The 20,588-nt window shown below is 36.7% G+C and overlaps 1 protein-coding gene across 1 annotated transcript in view; it reads left to right on the plus strand.

Annotated features, from left to right (window-relative positions):
- Positions 1-17,250, plus strand: part of amdhd2 (amidohydrolase domain containing 2) — a 35,999-nt gene extending 18,749 nt beyond the window's left edge. The window contains exons 3-12 of the mRNA XM_076085186.1: positions 11,649-11,785; positions 12,166-12,305; positions 13,044-13,098; positions 13,709-13,921; positions 13,997-14,085; positions 14,893-15,037; positions 15,116-15,223; positions 15,401-15,469; positions 15,905-16,006; positions 16,104-17,250. Coding sequence (XP_075941301.1) covers positions 11,649-11,785; positions 12,166-12,305; positions 13,044-13,098; positions 13,709-13,921; positions 13,997-14,085; positions 14,893-15,037; positions 15,116-15,223; positions 15,401-15,469; positions 15,905-16,006; positions 16,104-16,195 — 1,150 coding nt within the window. The 3' untranslated portion in view covers positions 16,196-17,250. The remainder of the gene's footprint in view (positions 1-11,648; positions 11,786-12,165; positions 12,306-13,043; positions 13,099-13,708; positions 13,922-13,996; positions 14,086-14,892; positions 15,038-15,115; positions 15,224-15,400; positions 15,470-15,904; positions 16,007-16,103) is intronic.
- Positions 17,251-20,588: the final 3,338 nt, after the last annotated feature.

The raw sequence follows: 20,588 nt of genomic DNA on the forward strand, positions 1-20,588 counted from the left end.
TCAACATCAACACGTAAAGGAACACTTCATCCTTCAGTTTATCACAAACATTCAACATCAACACGTAAAGGAACACTTCATCCTTCAGTTTATCACAAACATTCAACATCAACACATAAAGGAACACTTCATCCTTCAGTTCATCACAAACATTCAACATCAACACATAAAGGAACACTTCATCCTTCAGTTTATCACAAACATTCAACATCAACACATGAAGGAACACTTCATCCTTCAGTTTATCACAAACATTCAACATCAACACATAAAGGAACACTTCATCCTTCAGTTTATCACAAACATTCAACATCAACACGTAAATGAACACTTCATCCTTCAGTTTATCACAAACATTCAACATCAACACGTAAATGAACACTTCATCATTCAGTTTATCACAAACATTCAACATCAACACGTAAATGAACACTTCATCCTTCAGTTTATCACAAGCATTCAACATCAACACGTAAAGGAACACTTCATCCTTCAGTTTATCACAAACATTCAACATCAACACGTAAATGAACACTTCATCCTTCAGTTTATCACAAACATTCAACATCAACACGTAAATGAACACTTCATCATTCAGTTTATCACAAACATTCAACATCAACACGTAAAGGAACACTTCATCCTTCAGTTTATCACAAACATTCAACATCAACACTTAAATGAACACTTCATCCTTCAGTTTATCACAAACATTCAACATCAACACGTAAAGGAACACTTCATCCTTCAGTTTATCACAAACATTCAACATCAACACGTAAAGGAACACTTCATCCTTCAGTTTATCACAAACATTCAACATCAACACATAAAGGAACACTTCATCCTTCAGTTTATCACAAACATTCAACATCAACACATAAAGGAACACTTCATCCTTCAGTTTATCACAAACATTCAACATCAACACATAAAGGAACACTTCATCCTTCAGTTTATCACAAACATTCAACATCAACACATAAAGGAACACTTCATCCTTCAGTTTATCACAAACATTCAACATCAACACATAAAGGAACACTTCATCCTTCAGTTTATCACAAACATTCAACATCAACACATAAAGGAACACTTCATCCTTCAGTTTATCACAAACATTCAACATCAACACATAAAGGAACACTTCATCCTTCAGTTTATCACAAACATTCAACATCAACACATAAAGGAACACTTCATCCTTCAGTTTATCACAAACATTCAACATCAACACATAAAGGAACACTTCATCCTTCAGTTCATCACAAACATTCACATCAACACATAAAGGAACACTTCATCCTTCAGTTCATCACAAACATTCACATCAACACGTAAAGGAACACTTCATCCTTCAGTTTATCACAAACATTCAACATCAACACGTAAAGGAACACTTCATCCTTCAGTTTATCACAAACATTCAACATCAACACGTAAAGGAACACTTCATCCTTCAGTTTATCACAAACATTCAACATCAACACGTAAAGGAACACTTCATCCTTCAGTTTATCACAAACATTCAACATCAACACTTAAATGAACACTTCATCCTTCAGTTTATCACAAACATTCAACATCAACACGTAAAGGAACACTTCATCCTTCAGTTTATCACAAACATTCAACATCAACACGTAAAGGAACACTTCATCCTTCAGTTTATCACAAACATTCAACATCAACACATAAAGGAACACTTCATCCTTCAGTTTATCACAAACATTCAACATCAACATATAAAGGAACACTTCATCCTTCAGTTCATCACAAACATTCAACATCAACACATAAAGGAACACTTCATCCTTCAGTTTATCACAAACATTCAACATCAACACATGAAGGAACACTTCATCCTTCAGTTTATCACAAACATTCAACATCAACACATAAAGGAACACTTCATCCTTCAGTTTATCACAAACATTCAACATCAACACGTAAATGAACACTTCATCCTTCAGTTTATCACAAACATTCAACATCAACACGTAAATGAACACTTCATCATTCAGTTTATCACAAACATTCAACATCAACACGTAAATGTACACTTCATCCTTCAGTTTATCACAAGCATTCAACATCAACACGTAAAGGAACACTTCATCCTTCAGTTTATCACAAACATTCAACATCAACACGTAAATGAACACTTCATCCTTCAGTTTATCACAAACATTCAACATCAACACGTAAATGAACACTTCATCATTCAGTTTATCACAAACATTCAACATCAACACATAAAGGAACACTTCATCCTTCAGTTTATCACAAACATTCAACATCAACACATAAAGGAACACTTCATCCTTCAGTTTATCACAAACATTCAACATCAACACATAAAGGAACACTTCATCCTTCAGTTTATCACAAACATTCAACATCAACACATAAAGGAACACTTCATCCTTCAGTTTATCACAAACATTCAACATCAACACATAAAGGAACACTTCATCCTTCAGTTTATCACAAACATTCAACATCAACACATAAAGGAACACTTCATCCTTCAGTTCATCACAAACATTCACATCAACACATAAAGGAACACTTCATCCTTCAGTTCATCACAAACATTCACATCAACACATAAAGGAACACTTCATCCTTCAGTTCATCACAAACATTCACATCAACACATAAAGGAACACTTCATCCTTCAGTTAATCACAAACATTCAACATCAACACATAAAGGAACACTTCATCCTTCAGTTTATCACAAACATTCAACATCAACACGTAAAGGAACACTTCATCCTTCAGTTTATCACAAACATTCAACATCAACACGTAAAGGAACACTTCATCCTTCAGTTTATCACAAACATTCAACATCAACACGTAAAGAAACACTTCATCCTTCAGTTTATCACAAACATTCAACATCAACACGTAAAGGAACACTTCATCCTTCAGTTTATCACAAGCATTCAACATCAACACGTAAAGGAACACTTCATCCTTCAGTTTATCACAAACATTCAACATCAACACGTAAAGGAACACTTCATCCTTCAGTTTATCACAAGCATTCAACATCAACATGTAAAGGAACACTTCATCCTTCAGTTTATCACAAACATTCAACATCAACACGTAAAGGAACACTTCATCCTTCAGTTTATCACAAACATTCAACATCAACACATAAAGGAACACTTCATCCTTCAGTTTATCACAAACATTCAACATCAACACATAAAGGAACACTTCATCCTTCAGTTTATCACAAACATTCAACATCAACACATAAAGGAACACTTCATCCTTCAGTTTATCACAAACATTCAACATCAACACGTAAATGAACACTTCATCCTTCAGTTTATCACAAACATTCAACATCAACACGTAAATGAACACTTCATCATTCAGTTCATCACAAACATTCAACATCAACACGTAAATGAACACTTCATCCTTCAGTTCATCACAAGCATTCAACATCAACACGTAAAGGAACACTTCATCCTTCAGTTTATCACAAACATTCAACATCAACACGTAAATGAACACTTCATCCTTCAGTTTATCACAAACATTCACATCAACACATAAAGGAACACTTCATCCTTCAGTTCATCACAAACATTCACATCAACACATAAAGGAACACTTCATCCTTCAGTTAATCACAAACATTCAACATCAACACATAAAGGAACACTTCATCCTTCAGTTTATCACAAACATTCAACATCAACACGTAAAGGAACACTTCATCCTTCAGTTTATCACAAACATTCAACATCAACACGTAAAGGAACACTTCATCCTTCAGTTTATCACAAACATTCAACATCAACACATAAAGGAACACTTCATCCTTCAGTTTATCACAAACATTCAACATCAACACGTAAAGGAACACTTCATCCTTCAGTTTATCACAAACATTCAACATCAACACGTAAAGAAACACTTCATCCTTCAGTTTATCACAAACATTCAACATCAACACGTAAAGGAACACTTCATCCTTCAGTTTATCACAAGCATTCAACATCAACACGTAAAGGAACACTTCATCCTTCAGTTTATCACAAACATTCAACATCAACACGTAAAGGAACACTTCATCCTTCAGTTTATCACAAACATTCACATCAACACATAAAGGAACACTTCATCCTTCAGTTCATCACAAACATTCACATCAACACATAAAGGAACACTTCATCCTTCAGTTCATCACAAACATTCACATCAACACATAAAGGAACACTTCATCCTTCAGTTAATCACAAACATTCAACATCAACACGTAAAGGAACACTTCATCCTTCAGTTTATCACAAACATTCAACATCAACACGTAAAGGAACACTTCATCCTTCAGTTTATCACAAACATTCAACATCAACACGTAAAGGAACACTTCATCCTTCAGTTTATCACAAACATTCAACATCAACACGTAAAGAAACACTTCATCCTTCAGTTCATCACAAACATTCAACATCAACACGTAAAGGAACACTTCATCCTTCAGTTTATCACAAGCATTCAACATCAACACGTAAAGGAACACTTCATCCTTCAGTTTATCACAAACATTCAACATCAACACGTAAAGGAACACTTCATCCTTCAGTTTATCACAAGCATTCAACATCAACACGTAAAGGAACACTTCATCCTTCAGTTTATCACAAACATTCAACATCAACACGTAAAGGAACACTTCATCCTTCAGTTTATCACAAACATTCAACATCAACACGTAAAGGAACACTTCATCCTTCAGTTTATCACAAACATTCAACATCAACACATAAAGGAACACTTCATCCTTCAGTTTATCACAAACATTCAACATCAACACGTAAAGGAACACTTCATCCTTCAGTTTATCACAAACATTCAACATCAACACGTAAAGAAACACTTCATCCTTCAGTTTATCACAAACATTCAACATCAACACGTAAAGGAACACTTCATCCTTCAGTTTATCACAAGCATTCAACATCAACACGTAAAGGAACACTTCATCCTTCAGTTTATCACAAACATTCAACATCAACACGTAAAGGAACACTTCATCCTTCAGTTTATCACAAGCATTCAACATCAACACGTAAAGGAACACTTCATCCTTCAGTTTATCACAAACATTCAACATCAACACGTAAAGGAACACTTCATCCTTCAGTTTATCACAAACATTCAACATCAACACATAAAGGAACACTTCATCCTTCAGTTCATCACAAACATTCAACATCAACACATAAAGGAACACTTCATCCTTCAGTTTATCACAAACATTCAACATCAACACATGAAGGAACACTTCATCCTTCAGTTTATCACAAACATTCAACATCAACACATAAAGGAACACTTCATCCTTCAGTTTATCACAAACATTCAACATCAACACGTAAATGAACACTTCATCCTTCAGTTTATCACAAACATTCAACATCAACACGTAAATGAACACTTCATCATTCAGTTTATCACAAACATTCAACATCAACACGTAAATGAACACTTCATCCTTCAGTTTATCACAAGCATTCAACATCAACACGTAAAGGAACACTTCATCCTTCAGTTTATCACAAACATTCAACATCAACACGTAAATGAACACTTCATCCTTCAGTTTATCACAAACATTCAACATCAACACGTAAATGAACACTTCATCATTCAGTTTATCACAAACATTCAACATCAACACGTAAAGGAACACTTCATCCTTCAGTTTATCACAAACATTCAACATCAACACATAAAGGAACACTTCATCCTTCAGTTTATCACAAACATTCAACATCAACACATAAAGGAACACTTCATCCTTCAGTTTATCACAAACATTCAACATCAACACATAAAGGAACACTTCATCCTTCAGTTTATCACAAACATTCAACATCAACACATAAAGGAACACTTCATCCTTCAGTTTATCACAAACATTCAACATCAACACATAAAGGAACACTTCATCCTTCAGTTCATCACAAACATTCACATCAACACATAAAGGAACACTTCATCCTTCAGTTCATCACAAACATTCACATCAACACATAAAGGAACACTTCATCCTTCAGTTCATCACAAACATTCACATCAACACATAAAGGAACACTTCATCCTTCAGTTAATCACAAACATTCAACATCAACACATAAAGGAACACTTCATCCTTCAGTTTATCACAAACATTCAACATCAACACGTAAAGGAACACTTCATCCTTCAGTTTATCACAAACATTCAACATCAACACGTAAAGGAACACTTCATCCTTCAGTTTATCACAAACATTCAACATCAACACGTAAAGAAACACTTCATCCTTCAGTTTATCACAAACATTCAACATCAACACGTAAAGGAACACTTCATCCTTCAGTTTATCACAAGCATTCAACATCAACACGTAAAGGAACACTTCATCCTTCAGTTTATCACAAACATTCAACATCAACACGTAAAGGAACACTTCATCCTTCAGTTTATCACAAGCATTCAACATCAACACGTAAAGGAACACTTCATCCTTCAGTTTATCACAAACATTCAACATCAACACGTAAAGGAACACTTCATCCTTCAGTTTATCACAAACATTCAACATCAACACATAAAGGAACACTTCATCCTTCAGTTTATCACAAACATTCAACATCAACACATAAAGGAACACTTCATCCTTCAGTTTATCACAAACATTCAACATCAACACATAAAGGAACACTTCATCCTTCAGTTTATCACAAACATTCAACATCAACACGTAAATGAACACTTCATCCTTCAGTTTATCACAAACATTCAACATCAACACGTAAATGAACACTTCATCATTCAGTTCATCACAAACATTCAACATCAACACGTAAATGAACACTTCATCCTTCAGTTCATCACAAGCATTCAACATCAACACGTAAAGGAACACTTCATCCTTCAGTTTATCACAAACATTCAACATCAACACGTAAATGAACACTTCATCCTTCAGTTTATCACAAACATTCACATCAACACATAAAGGAACACTTCATCCTTCAGTTCATCACAAACATTCACATCAACACATAAAGGAACACTTCATCCTTCAGTTAATCACAAACATTCAACATCAACACATAAAGGAACACTTCATCCTTCAGTTTATCACAAACATTCAACATCAACACGTAAAGGAACACTTCATCCTTCAGTTTATCACAAACATTCAACATCAACACGTAAAGGAACACTTCATCCTTCAGTTTATCACAAACATTCAACATCAACACATAAAGGAACACTTCATCCTTCAGTTTATCACAAACATTCAACATCAACACGTAAAGGAACACTTCATCCTTCAGTTTATCACAAACATTCAACATCAACACGTAAAGAAACACTTCATCCTTCAGTTTATCACAAACATTCAACATCAACACGTAAAGGAACACTTCATCCTTCAGTTTATCACAAGCATTCAACATCAACACGTAAAGGAACACTTCATCCTTCAGTTTATCACAAACATTCAACATCAACACGTAAATGAACACTTCATCCTTCAGTTTATCACAAGCATTCAACATCAACACGTAAAGGAACACTTCATCCTTCAGTTTATCACAAACATTCAACATCAACACGTAAAGGAACACTTCATCCTTCAGTTTATCACAAACATTCAACATCAACACATAAAGGAACACTTCATCCTTCAGTTCATCACAAACATTCAACATCAACACATAAAGGAACACTTCATCCTTCAGTTTATCACAAACATTCAACATCAACACATGAAGGAACACTTCATCCTTCAGTTTATCACAAACATTCAACATCAACACATAAAGGAACACTTCATCCTTCAGTTTATCACAAACATTCAACATCAACACGTAAATGAACACTTCATCCTTCAGTTTATCACAAACATTCAACATCAACACGTAAATGAACACTTCATCATTCAGTTTATCACAAACATTCAACATCAACACGTAAATGAACACTTCATCCTTCAGTTTATCACAAGCATTCAACATCAACACATAAAGGAACACTTCATCCTTCAGTTTATCACAAACATTCAACATCAACACATAAAGGAACACTTCATCCTTCAGTTCATCACAAACATTCACATCAACACATAAAGGAACACTTCATCCTTCAGTTCATCACAAACATTCACATCAACACATAAAGGAACACTTCATCCTTCAGTTCATCACAAACATTCACATCAACACATAAAGGAACACTTCATCCTTCAGTTAATCACAAACATTCAACATCAACACATAAAGGAACACTTCATCCTTCAGTTTATCACAAACATTCACATCAACACATAAAGGAACACTTCATCCTTCAGTTAATCACAAACATTCAACATCAACACATAAAGGAACACTTCATCCTTCAGTTTATCACAAACATTCAACATCAACACATAAAGGAACACTTCATCCTTCAGTTTATCACAAACATTCAACATCAACACATAAAGGAACACTTCATCCTTCAGTTTATCACAAACATTCAACATCAACACATAAAGGAACACTTCATCCTTCAGTTAATCACAAACATTCAACATCAACACGTAAAGGAACACTTCATCCTTCAGTTAATCACAAACATTCAACATCAACACGTAAAGGAACACTTCATCCTTCAGTTAATCACAAACATTCAACATCAACACGTAAAGGAACACTTCATCCTTCAGTTTATCACAAACATTCAACATCAACACGTAAAGGAACACTTCATCCTTCAGTTAATCACAAACATTCAACATCAACACATAAAGGAACACTTCATCCTTCAGTTCATCACAAACATTCACATCAACACATAAAGGAACACTTCATCCTTCAGTTTATCACAAACATTCAACATCAACACATAAAGGAACACTTCATCCTTCAGTTTATCACAAACATTCAACATCAACACATAAAGGAACACTTCATCCTTCAGTTTATCACAAGCATTCAACATCAACACGTAAAGGAACACTTCATCCTTCAGTTTATCACAAACATTCAACATCAACACGTAAAGGAACACTTCATCCTTCAGTTTATCACAAACATTCATCATCAACACATAAAGGAACACTTCATCCTTCAGTTTATCACAAGCATTCAACATCAACACGTAAAGGAACACTTCATCCTTCAGTTTATCACAAACATTCAACATCAACACGTAAAGGAACACTTCATCCTTCAGTTTATCACAAGCATTCAACATCAACACGTAAAGGAACACTTCATCCTTCAGTTTATCACAAACATTCAACATCAACACATAAAGGAACACTTCATCCTTCAGTTTATCACAAACATTCATCATCAACACATAAAGGAACACTTCATCCTTCAGTTTATCACAAGCATTCAACATCAACACATAAAGGAACACTTCATCCTTCAGTTTATCACAAACATTCATCACCAACACATAAAGAAACACTTCATCCCTCAGTTTATCACAAGCATTCAACATCAACACGTAAATGAACACTTCATCCTTCAGTTTATCACAAACATTCAACATCAACACGTAAAGGAACACTTCATCCTTCAGTTTATCACAAACATTCAACATCAACACGTAAAGGAACACTTCATCCTTCAGTTTATCACAAACATTCAACATCAACACGTAAAGGAACACTTCATCCTTCAGTTTATCACAAACATTCAACATCAACACGTAAAGGAACACTTCATCCTTCAGTTTATCACAAACATTCATCACCAACACATAAAGAAACACTTCATCCCTCAGTTTATCACAAGCATTCAACATCAACACGTAAATGAACACTTCATCCTTCAGTTTATCACAAACATTCAACATCAACACATAAAGGAACACTTCATCCTTCAGTTAATCACAAACATTCATCATCAACACGTAAAGGAACACTTCATCCTTCAGTTTATCACAAACATTCAACATCAACACATAAAGGAACACTTCATCCTTCAGTTTATCACAAACATTCAACATCAACACATAAAGGAACACTTCATCCTTCAGTTTATCACAAACATTCAACATCAACACATAAAGGAACACTTCATCCTTCAGTTAATCACAAACATTCAACATCAACACGTAAAGGAACACTTCATCCTTCAGTTAATCACAAACATTCAACATCAACACGTAAAGGAACACTTCATCCTTCAGTTTATCACAAACATTCATCATCAACACATAAAGGAACACTTCATCCTTCAGTTTATCACAAGCATTCAACATCAACACGTAAAGGAACACTTCATCCTTCAGTTTATCACAAACATTCAACATCAACACATAAAGGAACACTTCATCCTTCAGTTTATCACAAACATTCAACATCAACACATAAAGGAACACTTCATCCTTCAGTTTATCACAAACATTCATCATCAACACATAAAGGAACACTTCATCCTTCAGTTTATCACAAGCATTCAACATCAACACATAAAGGAACACTTCATCCTTCAGTTTATCACAAACATTCATCACCAACACATAAAGAAACACTTCATCCCTCAGTTTATCACAAGCATTCAACATCAACACGTAAATGAACACTTCATCCTTCAGTTTATCACAAACATTCAACATCAACACGTAAAGGAACACTTCATCCTTCAGTTAATCACAAACATTCATCATCAACACATAAAGGAACACTTCATCCCTCAGTTTATCACAAGCATTCAACATCAACACGTAAAGGAACACTTCATCCTTCAGTTAATCACAAACATTCATCATCAACACATAAAGGAACACTTCATCCCTCAGTTTATCACAAGCATTCAACATCAACACGTAAATGAACACTTCATCCTTCAGTTTATCACAAACATTCAACATCAACACGTAAAGGAACACTTCATCCTTCAGTTTATCACAAACATTCAACATCAACACATAAAGGAACACTTCATCCTTCAGTTTATCACAAACATTCAACATCAACACATAAAGGAACACTTCATCCTTCAGTTAATCACAAACATTCAACATCAACACGTAAAGGAACACTTCATCCTTCAGTTAATCACAAACATTCAACATCAACACGTAAAGGAACACTTCATCCTTCAGTTTATCACAAACATTCAACATCAACACGTAAAGGAACACTTCATCCTTCAGTTTATCACAAACATTCAACATCAACACGTAAAGGAACACTTCATCCTTCAGTTTATCACAAACATTCAACATCAACACGTAAAGGAACACTTCATCCTTCAGTTTATCACAAACATTCAACATCAACACATAAAGGAACACTTCATCCTTCAGTTTATCACAAACATTCAACATCAACACGTAAAGGAACACTTCATCCTTCAGTTTATCACAAACATTCAACATCAACACGTAAAGGAACACTTCATCCTTCAGTTAATCACAAACATTCAACATCAACACGTAAAGGAACACTTCATCCTTCAGTTTATCACAAACATTCAACATCAACACGTAAAGGAACACTTCATCCTTCAGTTAATCACAAACATTCAACATCAACACATAAAGGAACACTTCATCCTTCAGTTCATCACAAACATTCTACTGTGTGTGTGTGTGCGTGCGTGTGCGTGCGTACAGAGAGGACCTGTGGGTGCGTGACGGGAGGATTTTAGATCCAGAGAAGTTGTTCTTTGATGAACAAGGATACGCAGACGAACATGTGAACTGTGAAGGCAGCATCATCGCCCCGGGCTTCATAGACGTCCAGATCAATGGTAACAAACACACACACACACAGCAGTCTATCCTCTGTCCTCAGTAGGACTCATTGATCCTGTAGGACATGTCCTCAGCTGTCTGTCCTCTTGTCCTCAGGAGGACACATTGATCCTGTAGGACATGTCCTCAGCTGTCTGTCCTCTTGTCCTCAGGAGGACACATTGATCCTGTAGGACATGTCCTCAGCTGTCTGTCCTCTTGTCCTCAGGAGGACACATTGATCCTGTAGGACATGTCCTCAGCTTTCTGTCCTCTTCTCCTCAGGAGGACACATTGATCCTGTAGGACATGTCCTCAGTAGTCTGTCCTCTTCTCCTCAGGAGGACACTTTGATCCTGTAGGACATGTCCTCAGCTGTCTGTCCTCTTGTCCTCAGGAGGATACGGTATTGACTTCTCTCAGGCCTCAGAGGACGTCAGCAGTGGACTTTCCTTCGTGTCCAAGAAGATCCTTCAGCACGGAGTGACGTCCTTCTGCCCCACGCTGGTCACGTCTCCTCCAGCAGTCTATCACAAGGTAACTGGTTTTAACTTGACTCCTCCTGAGTCCTCAAACACAACACAGCACATCCTCCAAATGAGAACCTTGAGGACATTTTAAACCTCACAAACTACTTCTAATTATTCTACATCACTGTTTCATTTCACATCTTTATTCAGATTATTGTCTGAACGTTCTAATGACTTTTATTATTTGTATAAAGGTTTGTCCTCTTGGACAGTTTGAATATTATCAGAAATATTATTTCTAAGCAATAATCAAAATGTTTATAGAGTTACATGTACATGAAATACTCCTGTAAGAGTTATTTAACCAACACAACATGCATATAAATACAAATCCACCTGCTGACTCTGCTGCTATTATATTATATCAAATATATATATATACTATGTGTATATATATATATATACTATATACATATTTTTCTGTATCTTGTGCTGCTTTTACCAAAAAAGGCTTATTTTATCTAATTCAATTCTATCTTTTCTTTTCTTTAATACTAATAATATGTATAAAATATAGACATTTAAATACACAGTCAGTTGATTAGACACAGAATGACACAGACGTGATTGACAGGTCTGATTTAAACGAACAGCTTTAAATGTTCTCAAGTGTCTCAGACAGCTGCTGTTGATTCACTTTTTAAAGTCTATGTTCTTGGTTTTGTCTCACTTTATTATTTGCTCATTCAGATCTGTCCTTTTATTTTAATGACGAGATAATCTTCATAATGGAAACGTGTTTTAGGTTCTGCCTCAGGTCAAAGTTCACGATGGAGGACGGGGAGGAGCTGGAGTTCTGGGTGAGATGCTGATCTCTGTAGTTTCTATCAAACAAACAGCATTTTATTTCATATCCTGTGAGAACATCTTGTCATATAACATGTTACGTAGTCATATCTTATATTCTTTGTATGTTCTCTGTAATATTATAAAATGTTTATATTCTATCGGTGGAGGCTTCACATAAGCCCAGTTGCCTCTTCCTGCTCTGTGATATTATTTATCTCTGTTATCTTTCTTTATTTGTATTTTATTGTTTCAATTTTGCAAAATAAATAAATAAAGTTTTAAGGGCACTATTTTCAGCGGCGGATGAATCCTCAAGTGGTGTTCTCGAGGCTGCTTTATTATCTGTATATTTATATACGTGTGTGTGTGTGTATATATATATGTATATATATATATATATATATGTGTATATATATATATATATATGTGTATATATATATGTATATGTATGTGTATATATATATGTATATGTATGTGTATATATATATGTATATGTATGTGTATATATATATGTATATGTATGTGTATATATATATGTATATGTATGTGTATATATATATGTATATATATATATATATATATATATACTGTATATATACTGTATATATATGTGTGTATTAGGCTTCCATCTGGAGGGCCCATTCATCAGCGTGGAGAAGAAAGGAGCTCACCCGGAGAGCTTTCTGAGGACCTTCCACTCCGGAGGGATGGAGGACCTGATGGACGCCTACGGCAGCCTGGACAGCGTAGCCATGGTGACGCTGGCTCCGGAGCTGGCCGGCAGCCAATCGGTGGTGAGGGAGCTCTGCCGGAGGGGCATCACCGTGTCTCTAGGTGAGCGTCGGGGTACTCTGTGGGTAGTATTTCTGTGTGTACACACCTGTTACTGATGGGATGTTTCCTCTTCAGGTCACTCTGTGGCCAACCTGTCTCAGGCGGAGGAGGCTGTTCATCACGGAGCCTCCTTCATCACGCACCTGTTCAACGCCATGCTGCCTGTGAGTACTTATACACTGTAGTAGTACTTCTACTGGACCAGGGTATTTATACACTGTAGTAGTAGTACTTCTACTGGACCAGAGTATTTATACACTGTGGTATTAGTACTTCTACTGGACCAGGGTACTTATACACTGTGGTATTAGTACTTCTACTGGACCAGGGTATTTATACACTGTAGTAGTAGTACTTCTACTGGACCAGGGTACTTATACACTGTGGTAGTACTTCTACTGGACCAGGGTATTTATACACTGTAGTAGTACTTCTACTGGACCAGGGTACTTATACACTGTGGTAGTACTTATACTGGACCAGCCGGGTATTTATACACTGTAGTAGTACTTCTACTGGACCACAGTACTTATACACTGTAGTAGTACTTCTACTGGACCACAGTACTTATACACTGTGGTAGTAGTTCTTCTACTGCAGTAAAGGACGTGAGTACTTCCTGTACCTCCTTGTCTTCCTGAAGTTGCTCGTCTCCGTTTATCTCTGATTAGATCTCATTAACTTCTCCTCCTGATTCTCCTCCCCCTCCTCCTTCTTCTATCTCCTCCTCCTCCTCCTCCTCCTCCTTCTATCTTGTCCTTTTCCTCCTCCTTCTCTTCCTCTTCTTCTTGTCCTTCTTCTCTTCCTCTTCTTCTCATCCTTCTCTTCCTCCTCCTCCCCCTCCTTCTATCTTGTCCTTCTCTTCCTCCTCCTCCTCCTCCTCCCCCTCCTTCTTCTATCTTGTCCTTCTCTTCCTCCTCCTCCTCCTCCTTCTATCTTGTCCTCCTCCTCTTCTCTCTGCTGTGGTCCAGTTCCACCATCGTGACCCGGGTATCGTGGGTCTTCTGACCAGTGACCAGGTCCCTTCAGGCCGGACGGTCTACTACGGCATGATAGCTGACGGGATCCACACCAACCCGGCCGCGCTGCGCATCGCTCACAGAGCGCACCCTTCAGGTCAGAGGTCGCCGTCGTCGTCCCGGTTGACAAAGCTCTGATGTCACTTCCTGTCGTGACCCGTGACTTTACCCTCAGGTCTGGTTCTGGTGACGGACGCCATCACGGCGATGGGTCTCCCTCCTGGGCGTCACACTCTGGGCCAGCAGGTCATTGAGATCCAGGGTCTTCACGCCTACGTGGCAGGTCTCAAGCTCCTCCTACCTTTCAAAATACATCAACCTCCTCCTCCTCCTCCTCCTCCTCCTCTTCCTTCTTCACATGTTCTACTGATTATTGGAGGATATAAAACTTTATTGACACTGTGATGGTGAACGATAAACTAGTTTTAATTGTAATCTGTGAACTCGTTCTGTGTTTCAGGCACTACGACGCTCTGCGGCAGCATCGCCACCATGGACATGTGTGTGCGTCACTTTAAACAGGCTGCAGGTGAGCTTATGAGATTTGATTTCATGATTTTATATAATAATTTAAGAAGACCAGCAGAAATGCAGCTAAACAAATGTTGGAAACAAATAATATGCTTACGATAGTAGTTCTTTTTTGATCCTTTGAGTTGAGTTCTGGAGCAACACGAAGCGCCTCAAAGACAGTTTATGTTGTAAAATGTTTGTACATTCAGATACTTGGATATTAAAAGAATTACTACCAGAAATGTTTCCCTTTTCGTAGCAGGAAGTCCTGAGATTTCTCCCCAGAAATGTTTTTAAAAGCAGAAATGCAGAAAATGAATCACAAAATAACTCAATATTCCTCAGTATTCAAACACACACGAATCCTGCAGGAACTTTTCAAGGAAAATTGTGACTGAATTTGACGAGAAGTTCCACTAAATGATGTGTTATTTTGGTTTTATGTGACCAGGCTGCAGTGTAGAAGAAGCTCTGGAAGCTGCTTCGCTCCATCCGGCTCAGCTCCTGGGTGTCGACCACAAGAAGGGGAACCTGGACTACGGATCGGACGCAGGTCAGGATCCAGAGGAGAATCTCCATCTCTCGTTAGAAACAATAATTATTATTATGTCATAATTATATGTTCATGTTTGATGTGTCCGTGTTTGCAGACCTCGTTTTGCTCGACGACGCCCTCAATGTCAAAGCCACCTTTATCTCTGGAGAGGAGGTCTGGAGAAAAGAACCAGAGAAGAAGAAGTAGCCTGAAGCTGGGAGCCGCGGTGCCTTCAGGGGGAAGCTGTAAATCACAGAACCACAAATCTGTTGAATGTTGTTGTTCATCAGAAAACACAGGGAACTTTATCTTCAGCTGCTCTTTCATTTAAAAACGATCCGGTTTAACTGATTGGAAACTATTGGATGGATGAAGTCTACGGACTTTACTTGAGTCTCAGTTGTACTTTTGAATATTTAGTTTAGGTTGAAAGTTCAACTTCGACCGATGACTGAAGTACTCGTGTACAGCTGAGCCTGAAGCCCTGTGCAGATAGAGCTAATATTAATGAATTCATATTACTTCCTCTAATAAAAGTCGTCATTCTTGACGGCAGTAATTATTAACGATGAGGCTGCTTTTACAGAAAGAAAGAGACGTGATGTTTAAACACATGAAGCTCACGTTTGATGAACTTCCTTCATTTGTATGAGTTGACTGATGTTAACATGTGATTTATCTATAAATATATTATATCCATTGACCGTAGATAAGATCTTGTTTTTCTACCATCGCCATCTTTGTTTTTTTTGCTATTTCCATCTTGGTTTATGGTCGTCGCCATCTACTTCAGACTCGGTAGCGTAACCAGATCTTTCTATATAAACTCTTAAATGTGTCTTGGTGGACTGGATTTGAGTTACAGGAGGTTCAGTTAGCTCACTGATCACTTATTAGACTCTTACTGGGAAGATGGTTGAAAAATCACGGACGCATGAGCTCCAGATGGAATTAACATCATTGATGTGATGACATAGAGACATGGATCCAGTCCAAATGGGGCTTCAGATGTCCTAAATAGGCCACCGTACAGAGATTAGACCTTTTACAAAAGATTAAAACTTGACTTTTTTCCTCAAGACTTTTCAATTTAAGAATATCGAAGTTCTTTCTCCATATTTCATTAATCCAGAATGTTGTTTTTTGGGGGTTTATTGATGATTGTAGCCTCACAGGACCGCTGCACATTAGTTGGACTGACTTTGCTGATAGCCAGTACTTTACTAAATAGATCTGTTTTATAATAAAAGTATATAAATCAACTTTCAGTGGAAGTTGCTGTATGATGATTTCTCCTCTTCTAAGCAATAACATTTACGTTTGTTTTATCATCTGATGTTTAAGTGGATTTTTGTTGTCTGTCATAGAGTTTTTATCAGATCTATTCAGCTTTTTATTACAGTTCATAGATCACAGGTCATATTTACGGGGAAGTCACTCTCCTGTTTAACCGCTCAGAGACATCTAAAGACACAAGCCCACCACTGGGAACCATCGGCTAAATGCATTACTTTTATTTCTTTTTGCAAAATCTTAATATATATATTTCCCTCTGAAATCATACTTTTGACTACTGACATATTTTTAGTTTTACCGTGAATTTGCCATAAAAATGGAGCAAAGTACCAAACACTTTGTTTTTATTTCAAATTTAAAAAGTAATTAAAGATCAAATGAATACAGTGAAGTAAAAAGTACATTATTTCCCTCTGAAATGTTGTAAAGTATACTTAAAAAAAGCGTAATGAAGGACGAATTGTACAGTAAAAATACCTGAGTAAATGTAAAGTTACTTTATAATTAAAATGAAGCTTTTCAGATTTCTGATATGCATTTTGTAATTAACATTAAATTAGATTAATAGACAATCAAATCTGAAAATACAATATTAAGTTTACGCTACATAAAGGAGCATTTATTTAAAAATTAAAACTACTTTTAATCGGCCGACAAGCTTAATAACCGACAACCCTCACAAGGATAAGCTAAGTAGCTAAGTGAGCTAGCTATAAGTATTCAGAATAAATAAGCAACTTTGTTGGGCAATTTATGCCGACTTTCACATTTTAGCTGCTAGCTAACTTTGCTAACGCTGGCTGTTAAGTAGTTTTGCTGTTAAGGAATAGAAGAACAGCTTTTAACACAACAAAAGCCTTTAAAAACAGATAAAAACAGAAATGTAGTTTATTCTCCTGGAATTAAAGTGCTGCTTAGTGTTTTATTTATTATAATAACTATATTATAAATGTATGGTTTCTAAGGTGCACACATGCCTGTACTGCTAGATTTATCAGGAGTTTGGTGAATCATCTTTATGCCGATTTAAGCAGAAAGCAGCAATGATTTGTAAAATAAACTTAAATTCATGTTTCAGAATGTGTGCACGTGCTTGTAAATCAAGCTAGTTTATATTATATTGCTTGAGTTATAATGGAGTTATAATGGAGTTATAATGGAGTTTGGTGGTGAAATTGTAACTGAACCGACATGTTTGGTGTTAACTTTGCATCATCCAGAACCGTAATGGAGGAAGAGGATCTTCATCTTGACCGGATAACGGTCGATACGTCCCGGTGTCCTGTCCCGAGAAACGTCCCTGGAGAGAACCGAGCTGAAGGAGAGCTACACCAAGCTAGCCGCACTTAGCCACCGCGAGGACCGGAAACGGAAGCGAAATGACCTTCAAAATAAAAGAGCAACAAGCAACAATTTCCACAAAAAGAACTGAGTCGAAATGTATTGATTAATTACGTCTATATGTGCAAGAAAACTAAACAAATCAGCCTCCGTGTTGTTTATGCTGATGGGGGTCAGAGGGGTCATAATTAGTGCTTGAAATATGAATTGATTAGAAGATTCACAGAAAATTAAATAAACAATAATTTTGATAATTGTTTAAAATGCAAAACCTTTCTCTCATTCCAGCTTCTTAAATGTGAGGATTTGTCGGACAACAAATCAGCAAATTTGAAGATGTCACGGGGGAAGTTATGTTTAGTATTTTTAATTAGGATTTTGGTGGTTACACGTTTCAGAGAGTTCAAATAAATAGATTAATCGAATATGATGATAGTGTAAGAACAAGAATAAACAAACATTTGAGTTTAAAGTCCAACAAGCCAAAACCTGAAGTATCTGAAAAGTATTTTATTTTGAAGCACTAATTTGTGCAGACATTAGATTTTAGAACAGAGAAGATTTTTACGACTATGATTATTTGCATTCATTGAATTTATTTATTAATACAATTAATGTATTCATTAATACAAAATAAATGTTTGAAATATATGCCACTAGTTCTACAAGGTTGTGTCTAAACTGCTTCAGGGCTGCAATCTAAGATTAATACACTTTATTAATCTAATATTGATTTATTAAGACTATAACGTGTGAACAATTGTGAATTGTTTGCTTGTTTTGTCCAAACTCAAAGATATTCACTTTACTCACATATGACAAATAAAGACTGCAAATCTTCACACTTGAGGACGGATCATTTAAAAATAAAAGAAGAAGTTGTCTCATTTCCTTTACATTGGATGATTGTTTTGCGATAGAGTACATATATCATATATAAAACATATATATATATATGTTTTATTTAAAAATGTTCTGGTCATGTTTTTGTATGAAAGTTTGATTTAACCCAAAATGCTGCAACCCACGGTGGTTAAATGTAGTTTTATTTTGAAATATTGTGACAGGAAGTGTCTGGTGTTGCCTGCAGCTTGACGGTGATGGTGAGAGGAGAGAGGTGGTGGTGGTGACTCTGCACATCGGGCTCATATTAAAGAGGGATGCATGGAGATCTCAGACAGCTGCAGCAAACATCCATCTCCTCACCTGAAGTCCAGCGTGTCCCGTCTGCAGCAGGTGAGTCCCGACTGTCCCCCGAGCTGCTGTCTGTCTCTGTCCTCTCTGCAGTTTCTCCTCCAGCCAGCAGCTGTATGCTGCAGGTGCACCAGGTACCTAAAGTCTATGTGAACTTCTCCATCAGCAGGGAAGCATCTGCAGTGAGGCACGGAGGAATTCTTTTTGAATGCATTCATTTGACTCAGTTTTGAGTCTCTTCAATGAGTTTGTCTTTAATGCTTTGATTATTTAGTCATTCAGAGACAGATAAAAGACAAAGGACACATTCTTTTGAGGTGTGATTTAATAACGATACAAGAAGTGCATGTTTGATCGAGGACGAGTGTCTTTGTGGTCGGTGTGTCTTCATCGCTCACATCTGAAGCTGCAGCTCCTCAGGTTCTCAGGCGGGTCTGAAGTCCTTGTCCAAGGACAACACTGGAGTGAGACTGTGAGCCACGTCGCTCACTAATGGAGCTTTAGATGTGTTTCTCTGCAGGACACTGATGCTTATTTGTCCCTGCTGACACTGATGAAGTATAAATAAGATGCACTTCTAAACAAATCAAAATAAAACCTCAGTTTAAGGTTTGTAGAGCCACATATTTAGATGTGTTTAATCAAACTAGTAGTGTTGACCCGTACAGCTTCATGTGCTCACCTCTAATGTCAGCATGCATCTTTTCAATTAGAGCTTCGAGTAAAGATTATTTGTATTATTGACAATCTGCAGATCGTTTTCTCAATT

The sequence above is a fragment of the Anarhichas minor genome, unplaced genomic scaffold, assembly GCF_050575085.1.
Source record: "Anarhichas minor isolate MPS153535 unplaced genomic scaffold, ASM5057508v1 ptg000140l, whole genome shotgun sequence".
NCBI classification, from domain to species: domain Eukaryota; kingdom Metazoa; phylum Chordata; class Actinopteri; order Perciformes; family Anarhichadidae; genus Anarhichas; species Anarhichas minor.